General features: G+C 40.9%; 1 protein-coding gene across 4 annotated transcripts in view; it reads left to right on the plus strand.

The window, feature by feature from the left end:
• The window catches only part of reep3b (receptor accessory protein 3b), a 42,564-nt gene that overhangs the window by 6,932 nt on the left and 17,535 nt on the right, over positions 1 to 18,097 (plus strand). For all 4 annotated transcript variants that reach the window (XR_006399559.1, XM_044338485.1, XM_044338484.1 and 1 more), the window contains exon 2: positions 10,314 to 10,386. Coding sequence is in view for 3 of the 4 variants with exons in the window: in XM_044338485.1 (XP_044194420.1) it covers positions 10,314 to 10,386 (73 nt within the window). In the remaining variant the exon portion in view is untranslated. The remainder of the gene's footprint in view (positions 1 to 10,313; positions 10,387 to 18,097) is intronic.

An 18,097-nucleotide genomic window follows, 5' to 3' on the forward strand; every position in this document is an offset into this window, starting at 1 on the left:
TTGTAAATGACAGAACTATTGTAAATGTGTCTTAATAAGCTGGAGGAGTTGAACATTGTAATGTCATCAGTAATGATACTGACTGAAAATTCACTCAGCTATAGCTACTTAATGATGTGAGTTGGCCAAACAATAAAACATAAACTCTGAATGTCTGTCTACACGTGGCCAAAGATAGTTTAATGAAAGGAGACACACACAGGTTGTGTGTTTTTCAGCAGGGTGGTGTGTCTTCTCTAGATCAGTGACAGGTGGCTAGCAGGTAGCTCTGTAGTTGTCCGGTGTCGATGACAAGCAGCTGGCAGATGAAGTTGTCTGAATCTCCTGTTAAACTGTTAAAGCGCGTCATATCAACTTGAGAGCTCTGAGGCTGGACCTCCATGATTCAGGGCTGTGGAGCTAACATTAACAGGGTTTTTCCTGGCTCAGAATGGACCTTTGGCAGGGTGACTAAGCACAACAGTAAGCATGATCAGTTCACTTACAAGAAAGGAAATGAGTCTGTGTTTCCTTATTTGACAGAAATGGATGATTTTTCCTGTTATTTCTTATTGTTTGATAAACATGTCAAATGTTCAAAAATGTCTATGATAAAAAAAAAAATGTTCCAACATTGGAAGGAGATGAGGGGAGTAAGTTTGAGGGAGAGGGGTGTGGGATCTAGATGAGGTGTACAGGATGCAGGACATGACACAATAAGTACGCTGCGGTTGTAATTCAGCATTTTTAAGATTTTCACCAGAAATGAAACGGCTTTTATTTTATGAGAAATCACAGGAAGTCCTTTGTCATACTAGTGCTAGTTCACAGCGGAGGATTCAGGCCCAGTCAAAACAACACAGCTTAGCTGGCTTATCCAGCAGCAGACACATGTGTAAAATATAGTGTCTGTGGATGAGAGGAGAGTTGACTGCTGGAAGTCAAAGACATCATATTTAGGTTTATGTTCTGCTCCTTCAACAGCTGTTTGATAAATTGCCATTAAATACATTCACAGAGAGGATTTGAATCGCTATAATTATTCTCAATTCTTATCATTTTGGTGGGGGTGATTTTCCTTTGGCCACTGGCTAAAACCTATTTGGGGGGGCGCCAAAAAATTCCTCCATGCAGGAAAAACCCTGATTTATGTTAGCTCAAGCAGCTAAAGTGCAGACCTGTCAGCAGCATCATTATGACTTGTCAGTCTGGTAGCAAACATTGTCAGATGTGATTTAACTTTAGTTTTATGCTGTACTAAAATGGCATACACATAACATACTTGTCCAAAACCAGCAGTTTGTTTTTTATTACCATAACTGGAAAACATCGTAGCTGTTATCAAGAACTCATCAGAAGAACGACAGTTAGATCATTTTCTCAAAGCAGAGGATGTGAATAAGGGATTTTTATTGCTGGGGTTTCTGGTGTAATCATGTTAGCTCTACTGATGTGACTCCAATTGGTAAAAACAAGCCTGTGATTTACTGAACTTACTTTAGATTGGGCAACTTATTGTACTGTATAAAGCAGTGAAATGACAGCAGCATATGAAATGAATGTCAGCTGATGTCCACTCTGAGGCTGGGTTTTCTGTCCTTTATTGTCCTGCTGGACCCATCCCACATTTTCCCTCAACAATCTATCCTACTACAAGTGGCACAGTGTTCAGTGACAGTAGAGTTAGCAAAACTGTTTACACTACAGTAAACAGTAATCTTCCAGGAATGTGGGCTTGCATGTATCTGATTGGTCTCTGCAGCACCTTGCTGGATGATGTCAAGTTACAGTCTGGCAGAAGGCGAACCTGGCTCAACTTTTTTGCTACTACTAACGACTGCGTTTTGTTTTTGTTTTTTTTTTTTGCTGGAGCCCAAATGAATGAGAAGGCTGAACACAACCTTACACTGTGTCTACACAGACAGCGTAGCGTGAGCTGCACGTTCAGCGGAGCAGCAGCGAGTGCTCCGTCTGTGTGTCTACACTGGAGGCGTTCAGGTACAGTGTTGTGCGTAGGTCACCCGTGTTTTGGAAGGGCTCAGAGCCCTATAACGTGTGTGACACGTGAGCTGACATTTGCTGTGTAGACATTATTGATTAACATAGAAGCATATTGTTCCGTCAGATGCACCAATGACTGAAAAACGAGTGTAGACACGGATCATATCAACACTCAGCTAGTTAAATTCATAAACACATCTTCTCTCTGTTTTGGCCCACCACCTGGACTACTTTTCCTCCCCTGAAAATGGAACTTTTCCAAGCTTTTCCCACACTGTGTAAATGTGAATACGCTGGCTTGGCGTCGTCGTGGTTTCAGCGAAAACGGAGCTTTGTAGAAATGCTGTCATGTAAGTGACAAAATAGATGGTGGCAGTTGCGTGGCGAAGAAGAAGAAACACAATAACAACAATGGTGGACGATTACATGCATGTGTTGTTCTCTTTAGTCTACTCTATCTCTTAGTTAAAGCTAGCTATCTACCACCTCTCTCTGTCCTAACTGCATGTAGTTTTTTTCTTGAAAATGGCATTTATGAATTTAGCTAGCTTCATGTCGACGTAATGTTACACTTCAGTCTTTAGTCATTTAGCTGAAAAATGAAAAAACTGCATAATTCATGGGGCCGACATGTTGCCTTGTTACTGTTGTTGTTGAACTTGTTTATTACTGTCTTTATGTCTCTCACACCATGAGTCCAGCCGTGTGTGTGCAGGAGCTCTGTGACCAGACTCTTCACTGCAGTCAAAGCAAATTAGGAGCAATTGAGACGCAAATACCTGCTATTATCACAGCATCAGCAATCGCCTTTCATTAGCATGACTAGGATGTGCTAGTCAAACACTAGGCCTTCAAATTACAGCGTTGGAGAGGAGAGACTGGCATGTTGCTGCACAGACACACAGACTAAGCAGTAAAGACATTAAGAGAGAGACTATCCTGATTCCTGTGCTTCTACGACTACGCCTCAGCTTCCACCCAGGCTGCTGTTCCTGTGTGCCTGGACAAAGAGGAGGGTCTGGGATGTTGTGTAACCAGTTTCTCCACACACACACACCCACATACCAGTGTAAGGGAGGAAAGGGATTCATTTATACATTTTTTGTCAGGATGGTTTCAGCAGTAGTGTTCTCTACCTTTTTATGCAAATAAAGCACGGTGATTTGAAATTACAGAGTGTGACAGAGAGATGTAGACATGAAGGGAGAGTATGGGAGCTTTGGCAGCCTCGCTGTTTCTATAGCAACAGCAGGAAAATAAACTGCTGTGGTTGTTGGCGGCTCGCCTGCTGCTGAGGGGACTCTGGTCAGAGGGAGCACGTCTGTATACAAGACTATATACAGTATGTCTGAGAGTGTCTTTGTAGGCTGTTATTGTTGTGAGATTCTCCTACTTCCAGACTTTTATGGTTTCACTCTAGAGCCCTTTTATTAGATTTGCAGACTTATTCAGTCATCCCTCCTGTACTAGAGTATCAGTGTATCCTTACCAGGTGCTCAGTATATCAAGGTATCCTCTGATTTCTTCCAGACTGTATGGTGGTAATCTTATGCTGGGATCAAACCACAGGATATTTGTGTTTTTTTGAGATGGTCACTGTGTTGTTAGGCTATCATGGAGACGAGACTATGACTTAGTTGACAGACATGGCAAACTAAACGTTGGACTCCAACCAATCATACCCTGCCGTCTCTCACAACTTGTGTGATGTGCAGAGGTAATCAATAAGATGCTAGGGACTAACAAGGAATATTATGTAGAAATTGTCCAAATCAGCTAGAGAAGACAAAAAAAAACATCACAAGGCATGTGAGACGCTGTGTGGGTTTGTCATACACCATGACGCACTACGCAGGAGGAAACAGCTATTGTCAGGCCGTTCTCTGGATGATATCATGCTGTCAGATCTTGGCATTAGTCCCTGTAGAGGTGACATTTTGGAGATAGCAGGAGGAGACAATGAGAGCGGAGTCATTGGCAGAGAGTGAGCGAGTAGATTGAAAAGACGATCTGAGGAAGAGCAGATGGAGATTTATCAGCGCAGTTACACCAACCGTACAATCACAAGCAACAGATTTCTGTGCAGCAGTAGTGTCCAGCACTCATTCTTTCTCAGTCAGAGACGAGGATCTTTATGTTAACAATAGTGTATATATTATCTTTTTGTGAAGAATATAAACATATACTACTGTATACACTTGTCATTGATGAGCAGATGAGCCTCTTTATGCGCTCTCTGTTTATTTCTTGCTGGACTATCTTAATTATGTTTTTAACAGCCTGAAAAGCCGAGTTAATGGAACAAAAACAACTCAGACAATGTACTGCAGCAGATCAACGATGAGAAATCTCTTCAGTTCAATTCCAAACAACTTTATCTATCCTCATTAGGGAATTTTCATGGCAGCTGAAGATAAAACAGACCACACATACAATGAACTGGGGAGAAATAGATCAAATTATGGAGCTTTTTAAAAAAAAGCTATAATAATGATAGCTGAGGGGATGAAGTGCTTGGAATATTGAGTACTTTTTATAAGCAGGTATGTAATTTTACCAGGAATTTTATCCACTGGGATGGATTCAGATAGACTCAGTATGCTCTTCAATTTCCTTCCAATCTGTTGGTCACAAAACCAGCTAAGTCCTTGTGTAATCTTTTGAGCAGAGCTTAACATTACCGTTCCAGCTGTTCATGTTATTCAGTGATAAGCTATGACAACAGCAGATACAAGAAAAAGTCAAAAGGGTCGAGAAAATATGAAAAAAGACAGAGAATAACTGACCTGACTGAGAAGGAATTGAGTCGGTGCACTCCAGACCAACATCGTTGGTTCCTACATTTAGCTTACAGGCACTGTTGGACCTTCCTCATGTCATCACCTGTCATCTGTAGTTTTGGCAGTATTCATCATTGTTTGCACTATTTGGGTCATTTGACCAATTGAACATGTTGAGTTGCATTGGTAGTAGTAGACATGCTATATATATATATATATGTATATATTATGGTTTCCCTTTATTTTCATCTTCACCTGTTCTTTGCTTTTTCCACAAGCAGATGGCTGTGGGCTGGCAGTGGCATCGCAAAGCTACACAAAACTGCCAGTTACAACCTTTTTATCAGTAATATTCCCAATTTTTACACCAAACCTTTGATGAAAAAGATTCACAATGGCATGAAAATGATCATTTATCTATGATAGTTTATTTTGTCTCTCTGTCTGTGATGTTTCTATGCTGGGGCTGGAGGCATTATGTTTTCAGGTTGTCAGTCCATACATATGTCACATTTTCTCATGAACACAATATCTAAGGAACACCTTGAGAGAATTTCTTCAAAGTTGGAACAAACGTCCACTTAGACTCAAGGATGAACTGATTAGAATTTGCTGGTCAAAGGTCAATGTCACTGTGACCTCACAAAACACGGTTTTGGCCATAATTCAATAATTCGAATGCTAATTATGACAAAGATTCACACAAATGTCTAATAGGATAAATTTATATCCCAAAGGTCAACTTCACTGTGACATCATAATGTTCTGCAAAAACACTTTTCTGGCCATTATTCAACACCATAACTCAGGAACAGAAGGAGAGATTGTGATCATATTTCACATCTGGTCAGATACTGTAATGGTGACACTAATCTTGGTGCCACCTTGAAACTGTGGTGATTGTTTAAATCTTTTGTGCTGGCAGGTTGAAGATATGAATGAAGCTACAGAAAGCTTAGAATTTGTAGCTTCTTTGGATTGTGCTTCCCCAAGATACTTGTATGAGTCCACTCTCTTCACTTCCTCTCCCTGGATGACAACCAGGAAAGAGGGCTTCCTGTTCCTCTGGTGGTCCACCACAAGCTCATTGGTTTTGCTGATATTTTATTAACTTCCTTCAAAATCTTCACTACGAATGTTATGATTCTGGACAGACATGGATGTAAAGTGCAACTTTAAATGGTTGGTGAAGGCATACAACTGTGAAGTGGTAGTTTGGACTGAGAATACAGACCATGACCAGTTCTTACCTCTCATGCAGGGGCAGCTTGGTTTGTCTAAACATTACAGAAGCAACCAAGATTCCCTCCTCCCCCTCCCTCCTCCTGACACCAGCTTAAATACTGGGTCAGTATAAATTCAGCAGCTCAACTGTGCCAGTCTAGGACACGGTGAGCGCCTCGTACCACATCTTCAGAAAGGAGAAAATGACCTCCAATGAAAAGGATCTGCTCACAGTAGAGCTAACTATCTGTACAGTTCACATCAGGAGCCCAAACCCTTTGATTTAAATGGTAAATGCTACAGAAACAGCGAGCAGCGGCGCTTGTGTTGGGCCTGGCTGTTAGCCTGCCACCTGTCTGAGCATCGTCACATTGCTAGCTCACCAGTTAGCTCACAGGTTTGATGCTTGGTAGCATGTTTGTGAAATCTACAGCAGTTTTAATGCCCTGCTAGGAGGCTCACCTGCTGCTCATCATGTTAAACTGACTGCTCGGCTGCAGGTAAATACAATTGTTTAGCGGTTAGCTGGCCTGCTAACTGGTAGCACTAACTTCTGTCATGCTGCAAGCTAGCCTGATGTCAGCTCTGGTGTACTGTGTTTCAGCAGTGCACATCCTGCTAGTAATCTGAAACGACACACTGACACCTCTACAAAGCATCAACTGTTTGCTTTTCAGCTGTGAAATTAGTTTGTTTGTACTGTTAGTTTGGTTTTCTTTCTTTTTGGTTTAGTTTCCCACCACAATATCCATTTTAAACAAGGCCAAGTAGACTGTCACTACTTTTAATGCAGCTTTGCACACCTGCTCTTATTTATTTATGCAATTTGTTTGTGTTTTAATGTAATTGTATGTCTTTCATCAGTGTATGTTTTTATGGTATTTGTCAGTCCCTAACCTAGATACATTTCTATCATGTGATAGACAATAAAGCTTTTTGAATTTTGAATCTTTAATAACTGTTCAGTAACTTGTAGTCAAAATAGTCTTAAAAGCCAACATGAGAAAGAATAGTGATAAGATCATGGATCATGATCCTGCCTGACAAACATTGTGATATGATATTTTTGCCATATTGCCCACTCCTAGTCACAGGTAGGGCTGCAACTAACAATTATCTTCATTCATCCACAACCAACAAGTTATTCACTTTACTTTCATAGAGGACTAAAGAAACCAGGAAATATTCACATTTGAGAAGCTGGAATCAGAGAATGCATGTACAAGTTGCATGTTGCTTTATTGGAAGTGCAGAATCCAGTGTTTTTGGGCCTACCATACAAGATATTAGTCAGGTTATCTCTGTCTCTGCTATGGGTGGGCAATATGGAAAAACAAATGGCCACGGTAGGGCTGGGCCACATATTCAATGTTACTTTCTTGTTACAAACAAAGTAGTAAATGCACAGCAGTGTCTGTAGTGGCTTATGTAAAAAGTGTGTGTTGTTTTGTAAACCCTTTAATACTGACTAGTCTCCAGTTAGTCAATAGTGGTGTCTGAGTATGCAGTCACTGTGTATTCCAGCTTAACAGATCCATATCCATCCTGCATACTGGACAGATCTGCAGAGAACACACTGTGCTGCAGGGGGAGGAGGGAGGAGGAGGAGGAGGAGCACAAGAATGTTACAGACAGGCTTTGGAGGGAAGGAGTGTCCTGCTATAAACTGATGTAGTCGTTTTTCTTGCTCCCCCCCCCCTTCTCTCTCTCACACACACACACACACACACACACACACACACACACACACACACACACACACACACACACATATACACACACACACACACACACACACACACAGCGTTCTGTCAAGAAGAATATATGGTTTGCAGCTGAGAGCAGAGAGGTTGGACAAACTGCCCTTGTTACTGTGTGTGTGTGTGTGTGTGTGTGTGTGTGTGTGTGTGTGTGTCTGTGTGTGTCTGTGTGTCTGTGTGTGTGTGTGTGTGTGTGTGTGTGTGTGTGTGTGTGTGTGTGTGTGTGTGTGTGTGAGAGAGAGAGAGAGTCAGGGTTGAAGGATTTCTGCACAGTAGCCACAAAGACCTGTAGTCTTACTCTGTGCTGTAAGTGGTTGGTCCTTTATCTCACCATCGAGGTAAAGACTGCAGTAATGATAACTGTAATATCCAAATTTGCTTAAAATACATGCAGGCTTTTTTTCCAGCTGCCTAACCATGCCAGCTACCACAGTTTCTGCCTACATAATCTTTGTTTAGAGGGGTGTTTAGACAGCTAACTGCCTCCTTCAACCACCACACATTTCACTTAACGACCACCGGTTTCACTAATGAGAAGGAATTAACTTTAAAGATGCACTAATCAGTATTTTCATATGCACAATTGCTCTGACTTTGTGAATGAAGTGTCATGTGAAAGGTGTCGCTCACAGGGGTGAAACAGAGAATACAGCTGCAAATTTTGCTCTCCTCAGTTGTATTTGCAGCAGCAGGCAGCTTGTTTCCAGTGAAAAAGCTCAGATAAACCCACTGTACACTACCTGCTCAGCACCAAACAGCAGACACACTCAGTTAGAGACTAGCTGGTGAACATAGTGAAGCATTTAGCAGCTAAAGAGACACATATTTTTCTCAGTAGTTGTTGGATACAAATCCAAAAAGGAGAATGAATGCTGGACTGTATCAGGTGGACACAAACACCACTCCAAACGGATGCTAATGTTGCTCTGGATGTTGTGCTGGATTTGTAAATAGTCAACTCTTTGCTAACATGTCACCTGTAACGACTTAATAAGGTGATGATGTGTCAGATAATATGTATTCAGCTTGTTTTGCTGCTCCCAAGTGGCCAAAAAAACCTATCGACGCAGCTTTAAAGAGTAACCGACACTTTGTACGACGTGTCATCTGACCACGTCAGAAAACACAAAGTGTTTATAGCTTCTCTGAACAGCCACACTTGTAGGCGGGGTGGAAAGCCTGCTGTCATTGAGGGGGAGAGACACGATAATTGTTTCAATTTTGGAATACCAGCGCACAGTTTCATCAAAAGCATTCACTGTGTTGCACATGTTTGTATATGTGAAAAAAATGCCAGAAATAGCATCTATGAGAGAGACAGAATGTTGAGAATAATCACTGTTGTTTGCATCAGTATTTAAATGTAGCAACATAATTCACTTTTAGACTATAGACTAGAGATACTATATACTGGGCAATAATGAACAAACATGCTGTTAAATGCTACAAGAGGGCATGTAGAAATCTAAGCAGTGTCATTCAGTATATAAATGATGTCTGCTGAGCTCTCTCACTGATTGATGTAACATAAACTGTTTAGTTTTATGCTTCTAAACTCTCAGTGTCTCATAGTTCTTCTGATTTTTTGAATAGTTCACTGCTTCCCTTATGTTTCCAATAAACAGAAGAATAACTGTGCAGTTGGCAGGGCTGAACAGACAGAACAGCACCACCTACAGAAAGGAAAAGCTAATCAGCAGCGCAGTTTAAAAGCACCGCAGTCATGATCACTAATCACCAAGATATTAAGAGTCAAACAATAAAAATGCTATTTGCACATACTGTGTATGTAAGCACGAGAAGACACAAGAAGAGTGCAGAACATTTGATGGGGTGTTGAAACCTGCACTGGACCAGACATGGAACCAAACCCCAAATTACCCCCCAACCACTGCTGCTGCAGAAGATTACAGAGGAAACACTGAGTCATTGTCTTGTGTTCCAGTGGTTTCCAGAGTCTGGGTCAGGACCCAACACCCGATCATAGCGGGATATAAATAAGTCCCCAAATTGTCCTGCAGGAACAGATGATGGCTTTTAACTGGAAAATCACAATTTTGTATATAAGCCTCAGTTTGCTCTGAGGATTATACTGAACTGCCATTTTGGTTTGAGGCTAAAATCCCCTTCACTAGTGTGAGGGGAAACAGTTGTGACTGTTGATATCAGGCAGTAGAAGCAGAGACACACTGCAGGTTTTAAACTGTACTCAACTCTACTTATCACTTCCTCCTACCTTGTGAAAAGCACCTCCACAATATCAGCTTTTAATGCTAACAGCCTCATATATTTCATTCAGAATGAAACTCTATAGTGACTGTGTATGAAGCTGTAACATAGATCCATCACTCATACAGTAGACCTATGTTCACAATATATCAGTAGATCCTAATCATGTTGAACTTCTCGCAGAGGGACAAAACAGTGACACTCTACCAATATTATAAATGCAACCATGGCAACATCTCAGCTGTGCTTTTGTGTTATGTTATGGAAATATTAGTAAATGTCTAATTTAACATGTGACAGTAATGATGAGCTTAATGTTGTGTGTTGTGTCTCCCTGCAGGCTGGTGTTTGGGACCCTGTATCCTGCATACTACTCCTACAAAGCTGTCAAGACCAAAAACGTCAAGGAATATGTAAGTTCATGAGCATCACTTGGCATTTATGGATGACCTGCTTCAATTTAGTTGTTTTATTTTTGCACTTAAGTGTCTACATGTAGGGTTTGAGATTTGAGTAAGCAGCCAAAGTAGTTACCATCTACTCTATGTCCACTGCCTTAAATATATGTCAAATATGTTTTAGAATAAACCAGACTGAGTTATTATCAGTATGACTAAACACCGGTGTCAGCAAATCTATGAATCCTGAAATGATTTGTCCAAAGCAACAGTACAAACTGCACTGCAATCTATCATTATATCATTTTACATTACTGTAATGAGCCTGTGTATGCAAATCTAATTTAAAAGACTGTTAATAATAATTAAATTCAGATCAAATGCAACCTGTCAAATACATCTTTTCCTAATTGTACAGTTTTCTTCTTCTGTGGTTGCCTGGAAAACATGGCAGCCACATTTTCAGTATCGCTGCAAGCACAAAGATGACTTAAATATGACCTGCCCTTCTTTTTATAAACTTTTAATTTCTATTTATTCTTAGTTATATCAAATGGTTCTATAGAGAGAAGCTGGTCTCCCCTCAGACATGTTCATCATTATAGGCAGAGTTATTTGAAAGGTGTGAAATGAGCAACACTACTGATCTGATTTTATATTTGACTTCACTTAACTTTTTGTACAGAGAGCGTTGTATTTATGTTGACAGGAATAGCAGGTGTGCTTAGACAGGCCGTCATTGTCTCTGTGCATGTGACCTCGTGATTAGATTTCACACTTGAGAAGCCGACTTCTTAAACTTGATGAAACTGCTGCACCTGCTACATTTAATATCTGCATTAGTCGGGTTGGCAGGTGGAGCCTCGTGCATTCGGAATCGGTGCTTCTAGTTTGTTGGTGTGTTCTGACTTTATCCTTACAGTTGAGAGCTCCAGTATGTAGGAGTCTTTCTGTGTTGTTGATTACCCACAGAGCCAAACAGGCACCTCCTCATCCTGTAATAACCTCAGCTGCACCCAGCCAGATTCACATGTTCATGCCCTCAGACCATGCAAACACTCTACAGTGTCAGACTACAAATTAAGCAATCAGATTTCCTGGCTTCAAGTGAAGTATTTACACACCCTTCACTCTTTCATACATCCAGAACTTCTGGAAAGTACTTGAACATCAAAGATCAAAGATACATTTGTGAATAATCAATCTGTACTTTCCAGAAGTCTTTTACTGTTTAGCTATTTCACTGTTTTTCTTCATTTACAAGAATGCCTGCAGACACAAAGGAGCACAAACTTGTTGCTTTTAATGAGAGATCCATGTCCCTCGCACAAAACACTACACGAGTTATGGCAACAGTGCATTTTCTATGCTGATCGCAGGTTAATGTTGAACTAAGCCCTCGCTCTGTGATGTAGCTCTGATTTGTCATGCTGACTCGTCTAGTCTGTAAAATTAGTCAAATATTCACTTTTTTAAAAAATTTGTCTCATTTTAATTTCCCCTTTCATTTCACTCAAAGCCCAACCTGAAGTGTTGAGATTTATTAGTAGTTGGAAGAGGTGAATGTGAGCCATGAGTATGAGGGAGGAGATGTTTACGGTCAGATTAGTGCTCCCAGTTCAGTTTAATCACAAGTGCAAATAAATAAAGAGAGTGACAGGAAACGAGGAAGCCAGGCTGTTTAAGAAACTCTGATTCCATGGATTTCACACCAGAAATATTACCTTGGCTTTATTACTGATAGCTCTGCAAGTTATGTATTTAAACATTATATGAAAAGCAGATGATTTAACTTAGCTGCTACCTTCTTTAAAGATGTACTATGGAAGATTTTCATTGTATAGACTCATACAAAAGTCATCATGTATGACCCACTAGAAGTGTGTAGCGGTGTATGTATCTACAGACACTCTGCCCTCTGTCTGTATTTTCTTATTTTCTTATTATTTTGCTGTGTTGGGGACGTTTCTGGGCGTCAACCTTTGGACAGTGGGTGTGTAGGCCTCAGCCAATAACAGCGCGCAGGGTGTGAGGTCGGGACTCGTAGCATAACGATCAAAGTTTGCACATTTTTGAATTCTCAGTAGAGAGCCTCATGTTTAAATGACACACATTTTGATGGAATATCTCAAAGATTCCACTCTCTAAAGGTGTCACCTGATGACAGCATCCAGTTTAGGGAAGTAAGTGTCTGGGATTGGAGATATTGATCATTGGAAAAGCAGAATGTGAATTGCATCTTTAGCAGTGATTTCCATGTAAGCCAGGGATTGATAGGAACCTATACATGTGTATAGGCTCATGCAGCTGGAGTTGTGTTCTTGCTGGAGTCGGCTGATGAAACTAATGTCAGTGAGAGTGAAATCCCAGTCTGCTGAGTTAGTAACACATTCACACACAGCTTTACACACAGCAGCTCACAGACTGAGCCACAGTAAGCTGTGACTCTGCTTCTAACTACCTTTCACTCTCTGTTTCTCCTCTTTGTCTTCCTCACTGTCTGCCTCTGCTGCTGCTGCTGCTGCTGCTGTCACTGGGTCTCACTTCCCTCAGTTGCATATGGTAATTGATTTGTTACAGATACATTTCTATCAAAAGCCCATATGGCCTCTCGTGACCTGTGAATTTCTGTTAACAACTCTGGATTTAAGGATGAAACGGATAGAAATGAACATCAATGGATACTTCAAAAAATTGCTCAATAATATTGAAGCAGGATCATGTCTCATGTGTTCAGAAACAGATGAAAGAAACTGCTACAGTTTGAGTCACAGAAGCTAACGTGGAGGATTTTAGCTGTGTATTCTTGCAAGGTCAAGGTATCCCATCCGGTTGTGTTCCATCCTGTCTGGTGTGCTTCTTTGCTGGATGATATTTCATTGTGCTGCAGTAACAGTAAAGCCACCGCCAGCTTTTTTTTTGCCAGATGACCTTTATGACCCACACTTGGAAGTTGCCAAGGAGAAGAAGGTCTCCTGGATCAGTCTCTTAGTAATGACTTCCTCCTGCTCAGCATACATGATTTCACTTCTAACTTTTGTCTGCATGGCTGCCACCTCAGCTGCACACTTTGCACTTTGTGCTAGTGATGTAAACCACAAGTTTCATCATCATACCTCATATCCATTCATTGGACAACGATAAGATCACAAAGTCTGCCATGATACGATTTCTATTTGATTCAATTCAGAGGCCTGCAGTCGATGTGAGACAATATCATATGACCATTTATCACAATCAGTCACATTTATATCCACTGACAAAAAGCAACTAAAATATGATTTGACTATTTTATTACTGAGCTCTTCCAGACATTTACATGAAGAAGAATCTATTCTTTTTAATAAAAAGAATAAAAATGTCTCCCTGATGTTTACTATAAAGTGTCACATTTCTCATGTTGAAGTGCAAATGTTTTTTTATCAGTTAACTTAAAGAGCCCTTATAATTATTATTATAACTGGTCACCTGAAGCTCATATGTGTGATCTCATGTAGACATTGATGAAATCTATTTCATGACTTGAAGACGACAACTGCTTTCATATGACTTCAGCTACAGAACGCCCTGTCAGAGGTTACTCTAGTTCAAGTTGACTCTTAAAATTCATTCCAGAGGCCCAACCCTCTCTTCATGTTTTTATTACTCTTGTGTGTGTGTGTGTGTATGTGTGCATACAGTACATCTGGAGGCTTTCATGACGGACATGTTTTCTGACATGTTTCTCAGTCAGTGTCTTGTTGAACACTCTTAAGACGAGTAAAACCAGCATTTGCCCTCCTCACGGAAATTCAGTATTTCCATCATCTCCATTGTTTTTCACCGCCACTCTTTTAATCATGTCATATTGTTGTGGCCTCTACTTCAGACAGCAGACTGAAAAATTAGTGCCGCCAGCTGTTCATCATCTGTTCACATAATGGCAGTTGATGGAAACACACATGAAGTCGAATTCTCTTTTGCCAATTAACTGGATATTCTGTTCAAAACGTTCTCTACATTTGTATGGATAGATTCTTCTTCAGCACTCCTGCTGTCCACTACTCCTCACTGCCCCCTGCGCTGCCTCTCCACTGCTGACACAGAAATGATAAAGTGTTGAATGAGGACAGTTAAAGCTTTTGACCCCTAGGCTCTACTGTTTGACTCCACTCTGCTTCTAACAAATGGGCGTCTATAGTGAGCTGCCTGGACGTCAGCCTGACTTGAGCAGACTTGTCTGATGGCTGTGTTGTCTCTGCTGAAAATCACAGAAAGCAGCAGTATTTAAATGAACAACTGTACTCACTTATTTAGACAACCAGCACTTCTTTTTCAAGGAGATTCTGGTTCTGGTGTCTTGTTCTGGACTGACTGAGCAGTAGTGGAGTGTTAGCTTTAATGGGGATATTAATATAAATGATACACTTACTGTTGATGCCAGCAGTTGTGAAACAATATTTTGCTTATAAAATGCCTTTAAGCTAAAGGAAACTTGAATGATTGTGAATTATATTCCTCCCCCAAAAATGATGCATAATTATAGACACTGTATTATGTGTTGTGCAAGTGAATTCATGATCTGTCAATCACACATTAAAGGCTGTGACAAAAGCGCTGTGACAAACCTTGCAACTGCTTGTAAAGATGGGAAAAGCAGAGAGGAAGTGAACAGTTTTTGAAGCTGAAGGCAAGGCCACCAGCACAATGAACACTTCTGTAGTTACAAATTCACAATTTTTTAAAGTTTAAAATTCTCAACTTGCTGTAAATTCTCAGTAAACGTATCAAAAAAATGGCAAAGTCCAGGGGCAGAGTGGCAACAAAAGGCAACCTGGGAATTTGCTGTTAATTCGATCCACCGAATTCTAACTGACACAACATGCTTGTATCAAAGCTCTCCTCCTCTCTGACTCTGAAACTTGATTTTCCAGATGACCAGTAATTAGTTGGATTCAATCAGGAAGACCACATGAGAGTACAAAACATGTCTATTCTTCAGTTAAACTCTATTGTTCATGGGCAGCGGCTGGTGGTCACACATGTCTCTACTGACGTCCCTGCAAAGACTCCCTCTAAGCCTCCCTGTCTGACTCACCTTCATCTGTTTGTTAAACACACATCATTTGGACTGTCTGACATGAGCATGAACAATACTTATTGTTGTATTCACTAAATTCATGATGAATAGTCCAGCCTTGACACAGGCAAATACATATGTGCTGTATTATGCAACATGCCTGCCATTAATCTTGTAATGCAACAGTAATTAACCTGAATGAAGTAGTCCAACCTGATCATATGAATAATGTATTGTGCTCTAATTGACTTCAGACACACTGTAACATTCAATAGTGCACACACCTGCTCCTCCATCCTTTCCCTTTCTTGTTCAGAGCCACGTTCACCTGTTAGTTTAGATTATAGAGGAAGTGTTTAACAAATCATTTTTACTGCTGGGCTGGATATCAAATATTATATGTCTTATAGGCTATAATGTGAAGGAGAATTGATGAGTTGTCTAGAAGAAAATGATGAAATTTGCATGTTTATTTTACTCATTGACAGTCAAAGTTGATGACCATTTTTTAAACACGTTAGTATAAACTTCTCTAAACATTAGTGCACTGAGTGTGACGAGTTAAAGCTCAGAAAAGGTCAAAGCTGCAGCAGGACTGTAGCACTGAAACCTCAAGGTTAACAAAAGCATTTTGTTCTTTAGCTAGTTCACAGCACACAACATGTAAGCATGACAAAGAACCTGCTCCCTGCTCACTCCTCTGATGTTTCTGCCTCTTCACCACTGTCCTCATCATCACCTGCACACTGTGCAACGTCAGCACACCTTCTCTGCACCGGCAGCTGCGGGTTTTCTCTTTCTATCCCTGTTTCTGCAACGTGTGCTAGATACTGACTGCCTGACTACTTGATACTTTCAGTTTAAGTTGTGATGGCAACTGCTATCATGGATTGCACCAGCCGTGTCACTGCAGCCATGGTGACCTATTGAATATCTGTATATAGGTTATAGAACGCCGGGGTCGGGAACTCACACGACCAGCCCAACGGGGAAAATTCCCAAACTTCCTGATGGCCAGTCGGCGCCTGCCAGAGTCTTAAGTAAAAGAGCGACAAGAGCAACAGTGTGCTGAGTATGACATGACACGTGCTTTATGCTGAGGTTGTCAAGACAAAAGGTTAACATGAGGAGGAACTGATGAGTTTGCAACCAAAAGCTTGATAGCATGGCTGTGATTGGCCCTGTGAAGATGTTTGTATTTATTACATTAGATTTCATACTACAGCAACATTTTACTCATTAACTGTGCATCAAAATGCTTCAAACTAAAAAAACTAACTTTAAAGATATTTACTCACTTTAACTCTTTGACAGTCAAGCTTGCTGGTTGGTTGTAGCTGGTGGATGGAAAGAGCTGATGTCAGGTGTTTTTTTTTTTTCTTTTCTCTTTTAATGGAAGGCAGTTATTCACAGACAGGGCCAGTAAATGTCTGCTATTGCCTCAGGAAGGCAAAATGGCTGCTGTATATTTCACGGAGGTCACATCTTAATGTCCTCCCTACTGATGAGATGAAGGAGGGAGGGAAAGAGAGAGAGAGAGAGAGAAGGGGTATGAAGTGGAAGATGAAAGGGAGAGGTAGAAGAAAGCAGGGGAGGCAGAAGTAGATTGAAACATATAAATTAGACGTCCTCTCCATCTCACCGGCTCTGTGTTTCACTCTCTCTCTCCCCTTTACATTTATCATTCCCATGAGCCTCTGTGTGTGTGAGGGAGTTCACTATGAGGTCACCAATTAACCAGTCCAGCAGTAATGGTGCAGGCAGAGGAGAGAAAGCGGTGTGTGTATGTGTGTGTGTGTTTGTGCTTGTGAGACGGGTGAATGTGTGTGTGTTTATGTGCACTGTCCCTCTCTCTTGTTCTTTCTCTTTTAAACACAGTCTTTACCCTCGCTCTCACTCGTACACACACACACATACACACTGACATTTCATTAGCTAGTGTCAGTGTGTGTTCAGTCATGCGGCAGCGGCCCGGGTCTAGCTAATACCTCAGCCTGCCATGTGACTGTCTGCCCGCCTGCCACCGTCTAGCGCTGGCTTTGATATGGAAATAGAGCCAGAAGAGCCTGGAAAGCCCTTAAAGAGGGATGGAGGGAGTAAAGGAGAGAGCAGGGAGGACAGAGAAAGAATAAAAAGCAAGGAGAGAAAAAAAATCTCTAAACCTCTGTAACCTCTGTTTGCCCTTCTCTACTAGTGGCCTGAGAGGGAAAGAGGTAGAGGATAAAAGGAGAGAGAAAAGAGAAGGCTCACATTCTGTAACTTTAAGACCTTACCAGGTAGAAAGTGGCTTTAATCCAGTTATTCAAGTCCTCAAGTGTTGACCATAAGGACCGTGTTCACTTGTTAGATTCATTCAGAGCAGGGTTAGCTCTACTAAACACAGTTAGAGCTCACATCTTTTCACTATGCTCCCACCAGAAACTCATTTGACCAGTTTTGGTGATGCTAAATATTAGAATATCAAGGTGAGTCAAATGGCTGCGATTTGATTTTCTCACCACACTCTCATACACACCAAAATGACTGCAGGGTAGAATCAAATATTCATGAATCTCAAAAATATTAGACTTTGGAAAGCACTTTGCAATTATGACACTGTTTTTATTTTTTTCAAGGACAAATCAACAGCTGATATTGTAGCTGTGGTGAAAGAGAATCAGAGAGTTG

Source organism: Thunnus albacares, chromosome 20 (genome assembly GCF_914725855.1).
Source record: "Thunnus albacares chromosome 20, fThuAlb1.1, whole genome shotgun sequence".
NCBI lineage: Eukaryota > Metazoa > Chordata > Actinopteri > Scombriformes > Scombridae > Thunnus > Thunnus albacares.